Source organism: Castor canadensis, chromosome 7, assembly GCF_047511655.1.
Source record: "Castor canadensis chromosome 7, mCasCan1.hap1v2, whole genome shotgun sequence".
Taxonomy (NCBI): domain Eukaryota; kingdom Metazoa; phylum Chordata; class Mammalia; order Rodentia; family Castoridae; genus Castor; species Castor canadensis.
In genome coordinates, this window is record NC_133392.1 from 126,807,117 (window position 1) to 126,828,404 (window position 21,288).

Below are 21,288 nucleotides of genomic sequence, written 5' to 3' on the forward strand. Positions count from 1 at the left end.
AGATAGCACCAAGTCCCAGGACTAGAATTCCTCTCTCCTGTCCCCTAGCCGAGTCTCCAGGGCCCTTTCTTCTACATATATCTAATTCCTGAATTGGAGCCGACTAGTGGCCTTAGACCTTGATCCCTGGAGGTGTTTGTGCCCACAGTCACCAAGCAGCTGCCACAGGACTTACTAGGGAAAGACCTCTAAGTCATTGTTTGGCCCACAGCTTGAGGCCCTCCCCAAAAGTCCTTCATACCTCACCCATGATTCAAGGCCTGATGCAAGGGGGGCTTCCTTCTTCCTGGAACTCCCCTGTAATGTCACTCTGCCACCTTCCCAGTCAAACCCTAAGTGTGCAGAGCACCAAATGACTATGAGATACCAATACTAAAAATGACAGAAACTCCACAGAGACCTATTCCAGAGAGGCAGAAGACATACTCATGAAACCATCTTCATATTAATCTTTATTTTGTATAGTGGTGGGTCAGGTGATTTTCCCTTATGTCCATTATATTAAAAGAAGAAACACATCTCAATGAAAAGGCAACACCCTGAGCTGTCCTTCTCTCCCACACCATGAGATACTGTGAATCTCAGGCAGAGTGTCCATTGCATTCAGTAATAGTCTCCAAGGCCGAAACGTATGTTTCTGCTGTACATTAGAAAGACTGCAGATTATGGGAGCTAAATGAAATTTCTCAAAGCAAATTAGGTGCTCATCAAATGCTTGAGGAGGAATGAATAACAAAAATTTCTTAACATGCATGTTTACAAGGCACTGTTCTCTGAGACACTGCCCTTCCCAAACTACAAGCCTCCTGAAGAGTAGGGAGCCACAACTACTCCACATTCAATCTAGGAGGCCAGTGCCCAGTAAGAGGGCACAGCCTAGGCTGTCTGGGTTTGCTCTCTTCAGAGCTACTTCCCAGACCCACGGCCCAGCGGTTTCAGATGGAGGTGGATACCATTCTTGGAGCGCAGGACCACGTGGGGCATCTTGATAGGCAGTTGGGAGGGATTCAGACAGAACTCAAAGCAGAGCAAACAGAGGGCTGTGACCACCTTCATCTCTTCATGGCAAACTGCTGCCCAATGCAATTCCTGGAGTAAGCAGCACAAAGAGGCATGGGACCATGGGATGTCCAGAGTGATGAAATTCAGTGCTGTTAGTGGCCAATAACTATTTTGGATGCATAATTTGCTAATATATTGATTGACTTGGACTAAAGAAACATATCTTGAGAGCACAGTGAGGGCCCCTAACTGAGTAGCTTCACATTGAGGTTCTGGCCTGGGGGTCTCTCCTGGAATGACCCATCCACGTCACCCACTTCTCAGAGACAGAAATATAATAACAAGAGGGTACTTGAAATTTATCTTGTATTATGATAGCACAAAATATGCATGATCCCCTCATTACAGTGCACCCTAATTGATGCCTCCCCTATGATGTCCTTCTCTTTATCTTGAAGATCTGGGGATGCTGGGCCTTCCCTACCTGGGGCCAGCAGAGAAGGGCAAGAAGGTGAAGGGGTGGCATCCAGTCACATTCTCAGAGGAAAAGCACAGTGGGTCAAACCTAAGGGGACAGGACTTGCTTAAATACTCCCCAGATCCTGGCATAGGGTAACTCCTGTGCTCCCTCCCCATTCTGTCTGACTTCCAGGCTCAGACATGGAGTACCTCACGGTTAGTCCATACTGCACTGTTCCTATGGAGGGCATAGATGTGCAGAGAGATCAGGCTGCCTGCAGACAGAAAAGAAGCCTGGTGACCAATGATCTGGGGCCTCCAGAGCAGTCTCCACATATTCCCTAGTGTCTTTCCTCTTAGGGCACTAGCCCCCATCTGAACACTGCCAGTAATGACGAGCTCTTGATTTATCTCATCACTCAGCTCATCAAATACTTTGACCATCTGGGCCTAATTCCCATAGCCCCAGAGCTGAGCATAACATCTGACACAGATATTTGTGGAATGAAGAAAAAAGGAGAAATGACCTCAACCAGCCACAAAGTAGGACAGGCAAAGAATTATTATAGCCTTTCTGCTTTTCAATTAACTAACTCTCAGGAAGTTATTGTTCATAACATTATGATATCAATAGTAATTACTACCATTCACTGGGTGATTACTACAAGTCAGAAACAGGCCTAAACACTCTTTATGAAGCCACAGTTGTACATGTTACACACTGCACAGCATCATAGCTAACATGAGTCATCCTCTTAAAGTTGTACAAAGAACAACCTGGATAGTCACGGTGGTAAAAAGAGAGCCTTACTAAACATTGTCTCTGTAATTGTGATAGCAACCTTTAAAAGTAGGTACTCTTCTCACTCCCATTTTTCAGAAGAGGAAACAGAGGCTTAAAGCTAAAGGAAACTTCATATGTTCCAGAGCTGGAACTTGGACCCAGGGCTCTCTGAAGACAGAGCCTGAGCTCTTGGTGCAAATATTTGGTCAAAGGCACTGGGATTGTCAGAGAAGCATCCAGAGGACTCTGATTCTACCTCCAAAACCACCCCATCCCACCTTCAGGTAGAGAGCGGCCATCCACAAAGGTGACAGTCTTGCTCAGATGGCGGTACACCTGGGGTACAGGTGTGTAGAGGCGGAAACTGTCCTTGCTGCACATGGTCGAGTAGATCATCTTGCCCAGATCATCCCTGACACAACACAAAACATTTGAGAATTGAGACTACCAGGGTCCCAGGAGAAGGCAAGCCCCAGCCCAAACTTCACCACCTCACCAACCATATCACCTTTCTCCCTCACCACCACCATATATCCAAGAGTCAGATAAAGAACAGGCCAGAGTGTCCACTCAAATCCAGGAACTGGCTCCACTTCCCTCCAGCTTCTCATCTTCACTGCTAGGAGAGGAAAGCACAGGACCCTAAAGATATATGCACCCAACCATCAAAGGGTCACTTCCACTTCTTTGTCTCTTGGGGTCCATGGAAGTCCCACAGGTGACAGTTCTTTAGGTTCTGCTTGGTTTCCCCTGTGGATTTGAAATGGAAAGTACAGGGGCTGATACATGCTGATTGAATATTCATGAATTATTTGAGTGAATAATGATAAAGTGTGTGTGTGTGTGTGTGCGCGTGCACGTGTGTGGGTGTGTGTGCATGTCTGTGTGTGTGTGGGTGTGTGTACATCTTTTCTCTTTGGCCACTAGAAAGCTCAGATCCAAATGTGAGGCTCAGCTGTAACACTGTGTAATAAATTATTACAGAGTCCTAAATTCTAAGTCATGTCTCCTAGTTCCTGACTTTTCATTTGTTGTACTATTTTATTGAGTAATTGTCCTCTAAGTTGTTTCCAGTTCTAGATGGAATTAAGGGAATTTATTTTAAATGTTTAACTCAGCCAGGGACTGCTGGCTGTTGCCTACAATCCTAGCTTCTTGGAAGGCTGAGATTGGGAGGATCTCAACAGATAGATGTTCACATTGGGAGGATCACAGCCAGCCTGGGAAAAAAGTTTACAGGCTTATCTTAATGGAAATAAAAAGTGGGCATGGTGCATGCCTATCATCCCAGCAGTGGGAAACTTAAAACAGGATGATTATGGCCTAGGCAGATCTGAGCAAAAAAGCAAGACCTTACGTCCAAAACAACCAGAGCAAAAGGGCTGGAGGCATGGCTTTAACAATAGAGTGCCTGACTCATAAGTGTGAAGCCCCAAGTTGAAACATCAGAAATGCCAAAAAAAAAAAAAAAAGCTTAACCCACTGTCTCGGGTTATATTCACTTTGTTTCTCAGCCTAGAATATCTGGCTCTCTCGATTTTCAGTTTTGGCTCCTCCTCCTTTTCCCACCTGTACCCTAGATAGCACTTGGCACAAGGCTGGACACCCTGGAAAGTTTCCAGCATCTAACCAATAATAACGAGTAATGGAGAACTCCATTCCCCAAATTCTATCATTGACTGAGCATTTTCTGCACCTCTGTGTATGCCTAGCCCTATGCTGAAGGCAGCTGAGGAGCCCAGAAAGGTGAGGTGCCTGACAAGATGCAAAGGCTTAAGGGGGAGGAGGCAGTGGAGGAAGCCTGTGAGCGATTCCCAGAAATCATGCTACAAAGAGAGGTTGATTCACTCAGTGTCATGCTCAGGACTTCAGACTTGAACAAGAAATGGAGAAACATTTGAAAGTATTAAGTGATGTTGTTTAGGAAACAGTCTTTTCTCCCTTGTCAGGGCTAGAAGTGTGGAATCTGGAGACTATGTGCTGCCACCACAGGCAGGTGGCAAGGGACTGGCTCTCCCAGCTGTCTTATCTCTGTTCATCCTTCATTTCCTCCATTTTTTCTCCCAGTCCTCTCTATTCTATCCAGTAGCAAGATGGACTGGCTCACCCTCAGCCTCACTCACCACTGGAAGGAGTGCTGGTCCCCCAGGATCTCGTGGACCTCTTCCCTGCAATGCTGCTGGTGCTCAGGATACAGCGTCATGCAGTAGAGAAACCAGGAGATACCACTGGTGGTGGTGTCATGGCCTTCAAACATGAATGTGTCCACTTCAGCCCGAAGGTCTGCATCTGACAGCATGGTCCCACTTTCATCCTGGGTTAAGGCACAATGGGGCAGCTCAAGGTCTTTCAGGTAGATGCCAAGAATTCTGTGCTAGTTTTCAAATGCAGGACTGAGAGAGGGCACGAAGGCTGCTTGGCCGACTGGGGGTTAGGACCTGCCCTCAGATTCCTAATTTTCTTCTGAACCTAGCCTGCTCCATGAAGCCTTCCCTGACCCCTCTGGCCAAGAGACCTGTGTCCTTCTCCAGCCCTGACTGAAAGCTCTGCTAACTTAGCACCCAGAATGCCAATCAGAAGAGGAAGAGATCTTTGTCAATATCTGCCTACTAACTCCTCCACTAGACTGTAAGCACCTGGGGGACAGAGCCAGGTCTTTCCCATCTCTGTAGCCTAGCACAGGAACTACCTCGGGATATGTGCTCAGTGAGTTTATGGAGTGAAGGAAAAAAGGAATGAATACAAAATCTGAATTTGAAGATCCTACAATGCCAAGACTAAGGAATCTTAGAAATCTTGAAATGTCTCCAGGCTGCTACCATATGACAAGGCTCCCAGTTTCTTATTGTCACAACCCAGCCATACACAATTGCATCTCTACACCTTGATTGGCAGGTGTCATGGGACAAAAAATAGGTTATATTTGCTGGAGGGAGGGTTAACAGCCCCTTCTGCTGAGCAGTAAATCGGTCCTAGAATGTTGGTCTGAGGACCCCTCTGGAACCAACCCTCTGGTGGGACATGTGCACTCACCTGAGCACCTAAGAGAATGTCCAGGAAATCCAGGTGCCTTCGGTTCTGAATCTTCTCCTGCTCCTTCTCATGCTTCAGGGCTTTCTTCCGCTTCCTGATGACCTGGTCTGGTCCAGGAGCACAGGTGTCACTGCCTGGGAACCATCCCCTACCCATAGGGGAATTGAAGTCCTGCACTAGGAGGGACACAGAAGATCCCAGAGGAAGAACCCAGGCTTCCTAGGGGTGGACCCTGTGGGAAAGGCCCACCTGTATGGTCATGGGCTGTCTGGCAAGCCCTCCGGAAGCGGCGGCCATGTGGAGTGAGCCAATAGATGAAGTCATTGTGGTACTGGAAGGAGTCAATGCGCTGCTGCATCAGCAGTGTGAGGTCACTGACTGCCAGGTAGTAGTCACTGTCCCTGTACAACAGGGGGTGCAGGGAGGAGCAGCTCAGACACTGACTGGGGGACAGATCCCTGAGCGTCTACCTTCCAGGAATCCCACCCAACCACAGCAGAGGGAGAGGATTCCTGCTCCTCCTGTTCCCTCCCTTAAGCCTCCTCACTAATGCCAAATGTGTCTCTCCACCGTGAGTGAGGCCTGTATCTTCTCTCAGGCATGACCAGGAACTCTGCCTGCTCCCCCTTCTGAACAGCCTGGGAGGTGCCCCTGACCTGTGGCTCAGGCCGCTGTCCGCTTTGCCAAAGGTGCACTTCATGAGTGTGTCCAGAGCCATGTGACCCACATCACTGAAGATGTCAAAGCTCCTATTCTCCTGAGCTTTTTTCTCCCAGTTGTCCTGTAACCCAGAGATAGGAGGCAATGTGAGCACCAACTGGGCTAAGTACTCCACCCTGTGCTCCAGGACTGCTGGAGCTAATCATCCACCACCAAGCCCCACTCCACACAAACACCCTGTCCTTTTCCCGCCCTCCATCCTGCAGGAATGTGTGGTGGACAGCTTCTGGGTATCAGACTCAGAGGGCAGAACCAGCAGACTGATGTAGTCCATCACACACTTTCTCCCAGATAGGGCAGATATAAGGAGCAGGGGACCGAGAGGTGGTGGGCTTCCCAGCACAGTGTGTGTTAAAAATCAGGCCTGTAGTAATGCTGGGGTGAGGTAGGGTGTCCTACAAAGTGAAATACTAGCTTGTTTATTGTCCAGCCCTGAGACTATAAGTCTGGTCTAACATGCCTCTTAGAGATGAGCCTTAAAGATGAGTTTAGGCAGTTGTGGTAGGCAAACAATAAAAAAGGAGCTGATCCTTAGATGTAAAGGGCATTTCTGACACTCTCAAATATAAGCAGCCCTCAGATCAGCTCCATTAGGGGACTTTCTGCAGCCTCCCAGAGCTCTTTAGCTGGCAAGAAAGAGCGCATGATGAACTTCAGCACCCAGCCAGCAGTGGCATGCAGTAAGAGACAGCAGAGCAGGACTTTGGCCACTGTTGCAGGCAAAATGTGGACAGGACCTCAAGGTATCCTCCCCACTGCAGAGAATAATTTGCCCTCACCCAGGGCAAAAGGAGGGTGCAGAGAGCTGGTGCACGACCTCCTGCAGGGAGCTCACCAGCATGGCACGTGCAGAGTCAGCAAACATAGGCACATAAGGCTTCAGCACATCATAATGGAAGCCAGGTGTCAGCAGCCTGCGGTGCTGGAACCACTTGGGCCCATCCAGAACCAGAAGGCCTTTTCCTGGGAAGGGATGGGAGAGGGAGAATTGGGAAATTCAGACAATCCTGCCCCACCCGTGGCAGTTAAGATCAAGGATGCCCACCTCCCATCCTAAATCCTTGAGCCTTGCAGAAGTGAGCCATTGGAAAGACCAGGTATTGTCTTCTGCTAACCCATCCCCAGGCTGCCAAGACCTCAGGACACAGAGGAGGCAGCACTTCTTGGCTAAGTAAACTCCTTCCTCAGGGTAGATGACTCATTTTCTACGTCTCAACTGCACCCACAAAGCCTGGGCTCCAAGAACTTGTGTCATATGTCACTGGACTCAGACACAGAAGATGTGCTGCCAGGGACAACAAGGCAGGAGGGAAGCCCGCTGGGTCTTGGCTCTAAGTTGCTGAAATGGTGGCCACAGCTTCAGGACTTGGGAGAAATCTGTCATGTTTCTGCTTTGTGGCCCTATCCTCCTGCCCCTACACACACCCAGCCTTGGAAATGCATTCCTATCTTCAAAACTGCCTCTCATTTTGTCTTTCCTTTTAGCCTCCCTTTCATGGATGAGGAGAGAGTAAGACTCACTGAAGTCCACAAAAGGACTTCCTTGTGTTACTCTCTGAGTAAACAGTCTTGTTACTGTTATCTTCCTCTTGCCCTGCCCTTTCTTAGCTCTCAGGAAGCTGCCGAGACGCCTGGAGATCATGGGTAAAGCAAGGACTTTAAGAAGCATAAGAACATGGCTCAGAAATATCAGTGGCTCCCACCCATCCTCAACATAAACCGACAGTACTAATCCTGACAGCCAAGGATGGCCAGTCCCTCCCTGCCCAGCCTCATCTCCCAATTGAGGTCGGCCTTACAGTCACCCAGACAGTTCTCAGCCTCTGGCGACATCAACCATGGTCCTACGACCACACCCTTCCTCAGGCACTTTCCCTGGACAGCACCACTTACCAAAATTTCCTGTAGGTGCAACTCCAAGAAGCCATTCTTCATACCCAAACATTCCCCAGAGCCCTGCCCCTGCCTAAAATGGGGAGGAGATGAAGACCCAAGTAGAGAAAGTGACTGGCCCCACTTCCCATGCCAGCTAGAAGCTCCCCTGCTCCTCTTGTCTCGCTACAGAGAACTGACTTATGACAGACACATGGGGCCAGGCTGTCCAGCTGATGGGACAACTGACTGTGGAGGGCAGGGCAGGGCAGGATCCTGGTCACCCAACTCAAAACTGGGAAGGGAGGGGCCAGAAGGCAGGTGCTCCACTCACCAATCCACTGGAGAAAGAAGTCATACACATCCGGGGCCTTAGGGTCTGCAGAAGGAGGTGGGTCAGATGGAACAGTGAGTTCCAAAAAGAGGCTTGTTGATAAGCAGGGTGGGGACTTGGCCATCCTCCTCCCAGACTTTGGACACAGATCCTGATCTTTTTCCCACATTGTCTCCTGAGCCCTCACAGGAAGCCCCACCCTCTCCCAGGGAAACCTCACCCCTGCGGCTATACACGGCTTTGGCATAGTCAGGCTCATAGATGTTCAGAAAGCCAATGAATTGTCCAAACCAGAGTGGGTGGGCATAGGGGAACTGGTGGGCCCAGGACACCACCTTGTCCAGGCACCTGGTCTGCTGGATCTGAAATGGTAATAGAAGGTGAGAACCACTCAGGAACCCAGTGTCACCAGCCAGGTTCCAGGTCTCTAGGCAGGGAAGGAAGTATACTGCCCAGGAAGGCCTGGGACCTCCCTCCCTCCTGTTGCATAGTCCCTGTCCTGAATAGTTCTGGTGCAGTGCCCATACCAGCTTATAGTCACTGCTAAGGGATCCTTGTTTAACCCAAGTCACTACCCTCAAGGCCTTGGAAATTGGCCTAGTTTGGCCTGCAACTACCAGTTTTGCTTTCTCTGGGTTCTTGTTCTCCCCAGCCATCCTTACAGTTTAATGTACTCTCAGCATAGATTCATCCCTCAGAATCCTGAGCCTAACTCCAGGTGGTTACAAGAGTTTTATCATTTTTGAACAGATAATGACAAAGAGAGGAAAAAGGGTAAAAATTACCTCTGCCCACAGGAAAGAGAGAAACCTTCTGAACTTGCCTCCTTTCTAGCTGGTATCCCTGGCATTACTCCTTTTACTATGTCTCTCTTATTTTTCTATCTGCCCTCCTGGGTTTTCCTTAGCATTTTTCTGATCACCCTGGTCACTCCTTTTCTCCTTACCCCTACCAAGTTCAGGGAATCCAACTGGACATGTCAGGGAAAGGCTTAAGTCACAGAAAATCCTGAATCACAGGATCTCAAAGGTGGAAGGAGCCTTTGACTGGTCTGGTTCATCTGAGCACTACTCTCTTCCGTTTCAGCCATGTTTATTCCCTTCTGTAGCATCCCTACCAATTGACAGGAGACCCTAAGCTCACACTGTTTCTGAGCTTAATCACAGACAGCTTGCCACAGCCTCCCAGTGCCTAGATTTCCCCTATTTGCCCTAATTGTCCCAGGAACCCAGGGAGAGGAAGGACAGCTTCTAGCACTTGACCTCACAGCTATGGCTACAACCCCTCCAAGAGGACTGGGACATCATCCTTCTGGAGGACATGTGGCTGCTCGCCAGATCCTCTGGGTTACACAACAGGATGCCTCAGACTATCCTCAGATCCCTTGAGTTTGGACACTTTCTAGGATGTCTGGGCCAGCTTGTTTTTGTCCAGAGGAAGGAAGCAGGGGAAAAGTAGAGTGTAGAGATAATTCACTGAACTCGGATCTCCAGCCCCATCCCCCCAGCCTCTCACTTGCACTCCTTTTTGGCCATTCCAGGAATAAACAATAGGATGTTCTTGCTTTCCAAGAGTCTGAGTAAATGTTTCTCCAAGAAGCAGATCAGAAAGGCATGTCATATTGTCTATTCAAACTATGAACTCTCTTCATAGGTGGAAAGAGTGCAACTTATGACCAAAGGGAACTGTCCCACATGACTTAGGGCAGATCAGGGATCCTGACTGAGGCTCTTCCTGCTGTCTTTCCTGTCAACAAAGCTGCTCAGGCTTTTGGCCAGTTGATCTGGAGTTACCTGTTTTGCCTATCATTGGGTGACATCAACATGGGTTACTATGACTCTCCTAGCCAACTACATTTTGCATAGGAAGTGATGATGGGCCTTGTCCAAATTCAAAAAACTAGCATCATCCCCAGGGCATTAGGTTCCAAAACTTAGGCATGATGCTAGTTTTTCCCTAGCCCCAACACCTCTTCTGTCTTCAGCATCCAAAGATGAACTCCAGCCCCAAGAATGACCAGTTGGAGGGGGAGTACAGGAGAGCATTCAGACACCTAAGAGGATAGAAGGACAGGGGGCCCAAAAAATGCCTAAGGGTCCAGGAAGATGCAGTCATTAGTCCTCAGCCTGTGTGAGTGGTTTTGCTGCCTCAAATTTGGTTCCCAAAGAATTCATTCACTCTTCCAGTACATAGACATTGAGCATTCTATGTACCAGGTGTTACAAGTCCCTGGGGATGTAATAGTGAGCAAGACAAAGCCCTGCCCCTCCTGCAAGCCTACATTTCAAGTGGGGAGAAAACAAATAAAAAAGAACAAAATACATCAATAGTAGGATTTCAGGTAGTGATAACTCTTGCAAGAAAAATGAAGTAAGGTGTGGATCTGCTACAGTAGACAGGGGTCAGGTGGGTCAGGGAAGGCCTCCCTGAGGTGCTATTTAAACAGAGATCAGCAGAAACACCTTTTAGAAAGTTCCGTAGCATTATCCATAATCTGCCTCTCAAAAATTTCTCTTTTCCCAACTGCCCCCCTACTCCTCTGATTCCCACTCTCAGCTGATGACTCTTGCTCCACCTTGCAGAGAAGGTAGACACCATCAGATAAGAAAGCCCAAAAGTCAGCCACAAGACTTGCACAACCACCTGGCCTGCACTCAGCCTCTCCACCAGTCTAGTAAAGTCCTCCAGGCCTATCCAACCCCCTTGGAGTACTTCCTCTCCTACCAACATTTAAAATGTGATCCAGTCTCTCCCAATTGCAGAGAGAAAAAGAGAGAGAGAGAGAGAGAGAGAGAGAGAGAATGAGAAATTTAAAAAGGAAACAAAACTTCATTAGTTCCACCCCCAACCCCTCCTTGTCAACTGAGACCTGCCTTCTTCCTTCCTTCAGAAACATCTTCTTTTGTTGTTACTTTTTCTGGGGGGTTCAGTGTTGCTTTTTGTTGTTTGTTTCTTTGAGACAGGGTCTTGCTATGTAACCCAGGCTATCCTACAACTATTCATCCACCTGCCTCTGCCTCCCAAGTGCTGAGATTATAGGTATGCACTATCACTGGCTCATAACCTAACTTCTCAAAGGAGTTCTTCCCACTTCAGTTCCCATCATACCACTTGCTCCTGCTGATATGTCCAGTACCCTCCCTGGTGTTAAACGCTGACAACTACTAGCTGCCGTGACACAGTTGACTCCTTCTTGCTCTTTTCTGGATGTCCTCCTTGTCTCCTGATGCCCCTCTCAGTGTCTACTCCCTCATTGTGCGTCCTCAAGGATGATGCTCCTCCAAGTCTTACCTTGGGCCTCTTTCTGTCCTGCACCTTCTCTCTGGAGGCTCTCACTTTCTCCCATGCCCACGTTTGCTACCTTTCTTCCTCACTCAACATCTCATCTCAGCTGATCATTATCCTGAGACTCCCAAACATCAACACCCACAGACATCTCTACATGACATCCTCAGACCCAGGATACTGAGACTCAAGTTCATACACATGTGTTTATATATATCATGTTTGCCCCCTAAATCTGCCCCTCATTCTGTCCCAAGGAATGAAAATGCTACCCATCTCAATACTAACTGGAAATACAGAATATGGTTTTCTCCATGGTTTACAGTGATATCAAAAAGGTGCCTTGTGAAGGCTGGCCTTTACTGCTGCAGGCCCACCAGAGCTAAGAGAACCAGATACAGCAGCAACCAGGAGGAGGCTTCAGCATCAAATTTTCTAAATCTAGTATTAGAAACTCCCATTCCTGGATACTGATAGGTGTCCCAACCTCTGAACCTCCCTTCCAATGCCTCAGATCCCCACATGTTTCAATGCAGATATAGAAATTCATTTCTTTTCATGTTTATTGCGGCACTATTCACAATAGCCAAGTTATGGAAACAGCCAAGATGCCCCAGCACAGACGAATGGATTAAGAAAATGTGGTATCTATACACAATGGAATTCTATGCAGCCATGAAGAAGAACGAAATGTTATCATTCGCTGGTAAATGGATGGAACTGGAGAACATCATTCTGAGTGAGGTTAGCCTGGCCCAAAAGACCAAAAATCATATGTTCTCCCTCATATGTGGACATTAGATCAAGGGCAAACACAACAAGTGGATTGGACTATGAGCACATGATAAACACGAGAGCACACAAGGGAGGGGTGAGGATAGGTAAGACACCTAAAAAACTAGCTAGCATTTGTTGCCCTTAATGCAGAGAAACTAAAGCAGATACCTTAAAAGCAACTGAGGCCAATAGGAAAAGGGGAACAGGTACTAGAGAAAAGGTTAGATCAAAAAGAATTAACCTAGAAGGTAACACCCATGCACAGGAAATCAATGTGAGTCAATGCCCTGTATAGCTATCCTTATCTCAACCAGCAAAACCCCTTGTTCCTTCCTATTAATGCTTATACTGTCTCTACAACAAAATTAGAGATAAAGGGAAAATAGTTTCTGCTGGGTATTGAGGGGGGGGGAGCGGGAGGGGGTGGAGTGGGTGGTAAGGGAGGGGGTGGGGGCAGGGGGGAGAAATGAACCAAGCCTTGTATGCACATATGAATAATAAAAGAAAAAAAATAAAAAATAAAAAAAAAAGAAATTCATTTCTTTTGATTAAATCCCCCAAATCTCATTCTTGTGGCTCAAAGTTCTTTTCTGCTTTCAGGTGGCATTGCCAAATTCTGCTCTGATGTCTCAATTTAACAAAGCCAAGGGCAACCTTTGACTCTTTTTTCCTAGTAGATAAAAAGGAACTCACTGACACTCTCATATCTATGGCAGAGGCCTTGATGCCTTTTCCCTCTCCTCTGCTTCCACACCAAGACCTGGCCTACTTTACTGCTCACTCCTCCCTATTCCACTAGCTTACTCCTCAACATCTCCCTGTATCACCTCCACCTTGGCCCCCTGCCTTCTATTTGTCCGCCACCCTGACTTTCTTCTCCCCTATTTGCCCCCTTCCCTGGCCCTCTACTGATAATTTACCCTCTACCCTAGCCCTTCTCCTGTTTGTCCTCTACTTTGGCACCCTGTCTCCTATTTGCACTCCATCCTGGCCACCCTGCCTCCTTATGGAGCTATTTATCAGCTAGTTGCTTGAGAAAAAAGGAATAAAGACCAGCTTGATATGAAAGCAAGAGAGAACAAAAGAAACCAAGGTATCAGGATGTTTGGCATCAAGAATTCCCCTACAATGATTTAACAGTTGACATCTGTCTGCTGAGCAGTTTGCTAAGTCTCTGTACTTTATCCCTTTTGATTCTCTTATAACCTAGAAAAGTAAAGATGATTTCTCCATTTTATCAAGAAGAAAATGGAAGTACAAATGACTTACCCAGCAAAAGCCCATGATCAATGTGTACTAAATATAGTGACCAAGAGTCCTCATTATCCAACACAAAGTCAAGGGGACTTCTAGCAATGGGTAGGGCCAGTGAGGAGGCCTCAGAAATCTCAAGGGATCACCTTTCCTTGGGCTGGGAAATAGTATTCCTTGCTACACACACACACACACACACACACACACACACACACACACACACACAGAGGTCAGATTTGTCAGCCCTCCCAGAGGCTGTAAACTTAGACCTACAATGAGTTCTTGCTATGTGCAAAGTCTTCCTCAAGCCCCAGAGTGGAGAGAGAAAGATCCCAGAAGAATAGGATCTGCCCTGCCTCAAGGGGACACATTCTTAAAATTGAGTAAGATGACAGGTAGATGCTACCAGGGCCTCCACACTATAACTGGAGGCCAAGAAAGAAGAAATTAATATTGATGGATAGCTCTTTCATACCCCCAAAATCATTGCCCACCAATATTCTTCCTTCTCTTCCAATGCTCATTCTAAATGGGTGTAGGGATCAACTTTCAGTTACTTTTTATGGACTTATCATATTCTGAATTAAAATGTAGGATTCCTGGGCCCAGCTTTGACTTGACTCCTAAGCTACTTGTTATATGGATTTAAGTAAACACCTCACCCCTTTGAATTTCAACTTCGTCATTGTTACATTAGGGAAACTAATCCCTACCCTGCCCTTCTCCTGGCTCAGGTTCAGGTGTGGATTCAACCAACAGCAGAGGTGCCAAGCTCTGGAGGAATGCAGGGTGGTGTTGTACCACTGGTGTCAAATGGTTCCCCAGGAAACCTTTGTAGTACTCAAGAGCACCCGTCTAATCCTTGCACTCCCTTCCTGGTGTCAGGCAAAAGCCCTCCAGATAGTTGTGCTGGTGCCAGAAAGCCAGAGCTAGGCTGCAATCCAGGCTTTTAGTACACTCCCAAGATGAGGGCAAGAACAACTGAGGTGAAGAGCTCAGCCAGTTCCTGCATGAAGATGTGGGGGAGTAAGATCCCTGTCCTAGGAAAAACTTGGCTGAGGGCAGGTAGAAGTGAGGGGCACAGCAGAAAAGGATGGGTGATGGAAGAGGGAGAAAAACAGAGACGATAAACAAAACCAGTGTATAATACCTGTATATGTGGAAACGTCACAACAAATTCCCCTGTATAAATATAGTACTAATAAAAACATTAATAAAGAAAGAAACACTCAAACAAATTAATTATTCAAATAAAAATAATATAAATAAATAGTTCAAGTAATGACCTAAAAAAAAAGAGGAAAAGATTGAAAGTTTCCCTAAATACCACACATATTCCATTAGGGTCAGATTTCAATCTTCCCTTGACTCTGCTTCCATACTCAGCAAAGACCCTCCCAAACCCCACCTTGATACCTCCACTTATCTTCTCCATCACTCTGTCCTCTGTGGATGTCCCTCCATACTCAGACATTCTCTGTTCATTCATTCAGCAATGCCTGGTCTATAGCAGGCTTTGAGCTGCACTTTTAGGGCACAAGGATGAATCAGACCAGATCTCCATCCTCCAGAGTCTACAGACTAGTAGGAGAGAGGAACAAGTGCTGAGATGAAAAAAATGGAGCTGATGTGGAATCCTGGGGAGGCATGGGGAGAGGGAAGGCTCTGGTTTCTATTTGTCTTCTAGACAGTAACTTCCTTGAAAACATAGGCAGGGTCCAATTCTCTCTCCAATCCACCCTTTCTGACCTTAGATATTCCCAGGATAGAGATAGGTTACTAGGCTATCCCTGGAGGGTTATCTGTAAGGGGAAAGATAAGCCTAGAGGTCAAGTTCATGCCCAGTGTCAATCACAGAGGAGAGGCAATTCCCCAGATAGAGGGTGAAGAAAGTGGATTCAAGAAGTAGGAGAAGAAATTATCCCCTCTCTGAGCCTTCATCTCTGGCATCTGTACTGGAGTTCCCAAACCTGGCTTCAGGTATAAACACTTATGGTTGGGAAAAGGGTGTTAGACTCCTAGTTCATCTGACAAATTAGAATTTCTCTGTGGGCCCAGAAATCTGCTTCTCCCAGTTGACCCACTCCCCTGCCTTGTATTCAAAAATGGCTATTTGGATCTCCATGGTAGGAGGAGTTCATGAGAATAGATGCTAAGGTGGTCCCACTAGGTTGCTGAAACAGCAGGATGAAGCAGGATCTGAACCCAGGAAGATGACATGGCTCCTGAACCCCCTATTTCCCAATCTGGAAGCGAGTATCCTCATTCCCATGAGATAGCACTTATGTCTACCTTTACCTTTGTTTTATTCCTTAGTAATGGAATCTTTACTTCACAGGTCAAAACAACACTGGTGAAGCTCTAAACATGATTGTCTAGTTCTGTCAAACTATGTGAATTTGGTTTCCTCCCTATGCCATAACCAAGCCTCTGGCATACCATAGTCTGAACATTAGCCCTCCAAAAGTTGGGAAGGCATTTGTGGTCTTCTTGGGCTCCAACTTTGAAGTGCTGTCTGCTTCTGAAACCAGTATGAATGGTAGGAGTTAGGGAGCAATACAGTGGGAAAGCAGATTGCCTCTGCCTAAGTGGATCACCTCCCTCCCGAGCCTTCAGGGGATTCAGCCTGATTCTCTAAAGGAAGGGAAGCTGGCTCCTTTCTCTAACTCTCTCTACATACCTCGTGGGCATACCCAAAGAGCCAGTGGGAGGGGGGTCCTGGGAAGCTGTCCATAGCCCTGGCCAACTTCTGCCTCCTCAGCAGCAAGCGGGGGAGCTTGAGAAAGCCTATGAATAAGATCACTGCAGAAGCCCACAGGTGGGAGAGCCTCAGAGAGAAGAAGCCCAGTACCATGGATGCAAGCTGCAGTGCCCAGGCTCCAGGCTGCCTCCAGAAGCCCCTGGGTTTTCTTAAACTCTAAACCTAGGCATCCTGCCAGTTCCCACCCCCAGCCACGCCCTGCAGACAGCAGCAGCCTAGGCTGGGCCATAGGGTGGAGATAGCAATCTCAAAATTCATAGACAACAGAGGAGGAGGACTGGCTAGCTTCTCCCAAACTTGTCTGAAGAGAAACAAGGTAGTGGGATTCAAAGAAGCCCACCAAGGTTTCTTGGAGGAGAAAATAGAGGGCAATTCTAGGTGTAGTCATTGCCATAATAAGAACTTCCATTTCCTATAAGCACCTTGTATGTTTAAGGGACTTTTTAACACACTATCTCTTTTAACCCAAACATCAACAAGGAAATAATAGGTGCTCACTCTTTGTCCTATTTCCCAAATAATGAAACTGAGGCTTGGTTTGCCTGTGCTTTCTTATAAGAAAGCCCTTCATTCAAAAATGAAGTCCCCTTCATTTTTGCCAGGTTCATGATGCTTCAACTCCTATTTTGTGAGGCACCTTCAGGGATGAAATTACAGCCCCAGAAGGGAGCTCCTGGGTCAGAAAAGGGCTAACTGTACCCCTAAAACTATAGTACACATTCGACACTTAGGAACATAGAATATTGTCTTCAGAGTGATTAGAAAAGATCATCAAATTTAATCCTTCTTGGATGGAGTTACTTAGGCCCAGAGAGGGGTAGGGAAATGTCCAGAGTTGCACAGCAAGGCAGTAGCTGTCCTCAATGCCACAGGACAGGGTTCTTGAAGAACAAACTTGACCAAGGGACCTGCCTTTCCAGAGGGTGTCTTCTGTTCCTCTCTTCAGTGTTGGGTTGTATCAGTCAGAGCCCCAGCAGAACACAGAATTCACTTCAGGTGTTTCAGATGAAACTTGGATGCAAGGTTCCTTTCAGAAGGATAGTCAGAACTATGAGGCATCAAACAAGATGGGATCCAGAGACCAGCAAGAGCAGGAAATCCATCAATACTCCTAGGCTTAAGGAACTAAGAGAAGAACAGTCTTCCAAGAACCTGGTGGAAGCTGCATTTATGGGGAACAGGATGATAAGTGATGCTGGCACAGGAAAGGAACCAAGAAGTAATGTCCCAAACCCTTTTCTCTCCTATCTTCTGTCTCTTACTGGTGTCTCCTATCAGTCAACTCCAACCAGAAATGAGAATGCAAGGGATCCTATGGGAGTCAGTCTGTGGAAGCCAGCTTCCCAGCAGGGAGAGGAGAGCAAAGACCAAGTGTGGTAGGGAGGTGGGAAGAGTAAACCAGGACACATGTGGACTTGGAACTCAGATCTCAGAACTCAGATGGCAAGTAATGACTCAGAGAATGGTGAAATGTCATCATGACCTCCTCGCCCCTTCTGGCAGAGAAGACTAAGCCTCCTCCCTGTTAAGGAGGTAGCATATCTAGTTCTACCCATAGGCAGAGAAAGCAAGAACAGAATATGATGAGTGGAACTTCTCCATTGATCTGTCACACTTCCTGAAATCCTACATCTGTGCTTCATTTTATTGGATCAACATACTGATGCTCCATTTAAAATGCAATTCACCCCAGTCAGAAAATAAGGGAACTGCAGACTTCCATACTTTATAGTGAATTTGTGCATCAGCACGGTCCCAGCTTGGTATTGTGGTGAAAGGAGTGTTTGGGGAAGAGCCTGAGGGGGTGCCAACTGGATGAAACAGCCATGATCCCTGGTAAGACCATATGGGATTCACCTGGAAGCAAGTAGGGCTAGCCTAGAGAGGGTTAAGTGAATAAAGTGGACGTTGATTGAATGAGTTCACAGCATCCATTTTCTTTATTCCCCCCTTCTACAGCACAACATGAATTTACTGCCTTGAGTTTAAAAATAGGATTGGCCTTACCACCCCAAAACTTCTAGACACCATAAACAGATTGCAGTGTAGCAGGATACAAAATGAACTTACAAAAATCAGTGGCCTTTCTATATACCAACAATGAACAAATTGAGAAAGAACACAGAAAAATAATTCCATTTACAATAGCCTCAAAAAAAAATTAAACACCTAGGAGTAAACTTAATGAAGGACATAAATGACCTCTTCAAAGAGAACTACAATGCACTGAAGAAAGAAATCAAGGAAGACTACAGAAGATGGAAAGATCTCCCGTGCTCATGGATTGGTAGAATCAACATAGTAAAAATGGCTATACTACCAAAAGCAATCTACATGTTCAATGCAATTCCCATCAAAATCCCAATAACATTCATCACAGAGATTGAAAAATCTACCTTAAAGTTCATTTGGAAACACAAAAAACTGCAAATAGCCAAGGCAATACTAAGCAAAAAGAACAATGCTGAAGGTATCCCAATACTCAAACTTCAAACTATACTACAGAGCCATAGCAATAAAAACAGCATAATACTGGCACAAAAATATGTATGAAGACCAGTGGAACAGAATAGAGGACCGAGATATAAATCCACACAGCTATGCCCAACATATTTTGATAAAGGCACCAAAACATACAATGGAAAAAATATAGCCTCTTCAACAAATGGTGCTGGGAAAAGTGGCTATCTGCCTGCAGAAAACTGAAATTAGATCCATGCCTGTCACCCTGTACTAGCATCAACTCAAAGTGGATTAAGGACCATAATATCAGACCTGAATCCTTACAGTTAGTACATGAAAGAGCAGGGAATACCCTGGAAACAATAGAAATAGGCAAGCACTTCCTCAGTAAAACTCCAGCAGCTCAGCAACTGAGAGAAAAGATGGACAAATGGGACTGCATGAAATTAAAAAGCTTATGAACAACAAAAGAAATGGTCTCTAAATTGAAGAAACCACCCACAGTGTCAGAGAAAATCCTTGCTGATAACCAGAATATACAGAGAGCTCAAAAAACTAATCTTACCAAAAATCAATGAGACAATAAAAAAGTGGGCATCTGAACTAAACAGAACTTTCTCTAAAGAAGAAATCCAAATGGCCAAAAAAACACATTACAAAATGCTCATCATCCTTGGCCATAAAGGAAATGCAAATCAAAACCACATTAAGGTTCCACCTCACCCCTGTTTGAATGGCTATCATCAAGAATAGCAAAAACAAATGCTGACAAGGATGCTTGGGAAAAAGGAACCCTCATACACTGCTGGCAGGAATGTAAGCTAGTACAATCACTTTGGAAAACATTATGGAGGCTTCTTAAGAAACTAAACATAGATCTGCCATAAGATCCAGCAATACCATTCCTAGGAATGCACTCGAAGGAATGAAACTCAAGTTATTACAAAAGCACCTGCACACCCATGTTTATTGCAGCACTATTTACAATAGCCAAGCTCTGGAAACAGCCAGGATGCCCCACAACAGATGAATGGATCAAGAAAATGTGGTATTTATACACAATGGAATTTTACTCAAGCACAAAGAAGAATGAAATTTATCATTTGTAAGTATATGGATGGAACTAGAGAACATCATCTTAAGTGAAGTTATCCAGGCTCAGAAGTCCAAAAATTCACATGTTCTCCCTCATATGCAGATTATAGGCCCAAAACAAATGCAGTAATATTATTGGACATGGATCACACACTAAAGGGAGAACACGCATGGGAAAAAGGGAAAGGAAAGGAAACCTAAAACTTGAATGTGGTTGATCTGCTCCCTGTTGAAGAGTAATCTTAACAAAGTAATCTCAATAAAGTAATCATAAATTGACAGAGGTCACTTTGGGAAGAGAACCAGGAAGCAGCAAGGAGGTCTGGTAGAAATGAACCAATGCAGGTTGCAATACACAAGTGCAAGGAAGCAATGCTAGGAATCTCTCTGCATAGCTATCTTTATCCCAAACTAGCAAAAACAATATGTCTTTCTTATTATTTCTTTTGTTTTCTCTGCAACAAAACTGGAGAAGAGGGAAACAGGTTCTGTCTGGAAGTGGGAGGTTTGGGGGATGAGAGGGCACAAACAATGATACACATGTAAGTAAATGTGAAAATGATAGAATAAAAGGAGAGAAAAATAAAACAATATTCTAGCAGTACCATCAAAAAAAAAAAGAGCAGAAATAATATGGAGTGTCCAACAAAGGGGTAAGGAGACTAGTCTTTGTCTTTGGGTATGCAAGAAGCAAGGAAAGAAATCTTAAGCAGAAGAACAAGGGTCAGAGGTGGATTTCAGGAAGATCAAACCCTCTGTGTGTGTTAGGTTGTTAACTGTGGTTGGTAAGAATGTTATGTGCTGAAGACCTAGAAAGAGGAGCTATCAATGCACTGGTTCTTTGGGGGGATGACAAGCCTGGGCAGAGACAGAGCAGAGGGCACAATTCTGGGATTGTTGTGTGGAAGGGGCCTGCAGCTCAACCAGGCTTAGTAGACAGGGAGAAGTCAAAGAGAGGATAAGCAGGATAGAGGTCACTCATACCCTCTGAGGGCCTATATACCATCTTCTGCCAGATGTATGGCCCAGAACTTACCATCTATTTGTCAAACACAACAGATCATGATCTATTTGCCCTGCTCTCCACTCCCTAGCTAATGTCTGGCAGCCATTCACACTTCTAGGGAAAAAGACAGATAACCAGATGGCCAGAATCAGAGGCCAAGTACCAGCCAAATTCCACCCACACCTATCCAGCTTTGCAGAGTGATTCTTGGAAGCCAAAATCTACCTCTCTGAAGTTCCCACTATGCTGGGCTTAGTTTGACCCTCACGGGCCCCATGGTTTTTACTGTAAAGAAACAAAGGTTTGGAAATAAGTTCCAATTTAATAGTGTACAGGAGCAGCCTGGAACTGCTTTCAAGAGCAAATTCTAATCACTTCCTAACTTTAGGTGCAGTGACATCACACCAGTTGCTCAGAGTTGGCCGTCATGGGAGTTTTTACAC

At 46.0% G+C, this 21,288-nt stretch overlaps 1 protein-coding gene across 1 annotated transcript; it reads right to left on the reverse strand.

Moving 5' to 3' along the window:
• Window positions 1–434: 434 nt before the first annotated feature.
• On the reverse strand, window positions 435–20,220 carry LOC109680517 (cytochrome P450 4B1-like). The gene is given in 14 exon segments (XM_074080213.1): window positions 435–1,061; window positions 1,064–1,089; window positions 1,487–1,567; window positions 1,620–1,626; window positions 1,677–1,736; window positions 2,524–2,657; window positions 4,369–4,559; window positions 5,279–5,385; window positions 5,528–5,679; window positions 5,935–6,059; window positions 6,834–6,961; window positions 8,205–8,249; window positions 8,425–8,566; window positions 16,201–20,220. Coding segments are annotated over 14 exon segments (1,527 nt in total). The 5' UTR covers window positions 16,375–20,220; the 3' UTR covers window positions 435–906.
• Window positions 20,221–21,288: the final 1,068 nt, after the last annotated feature.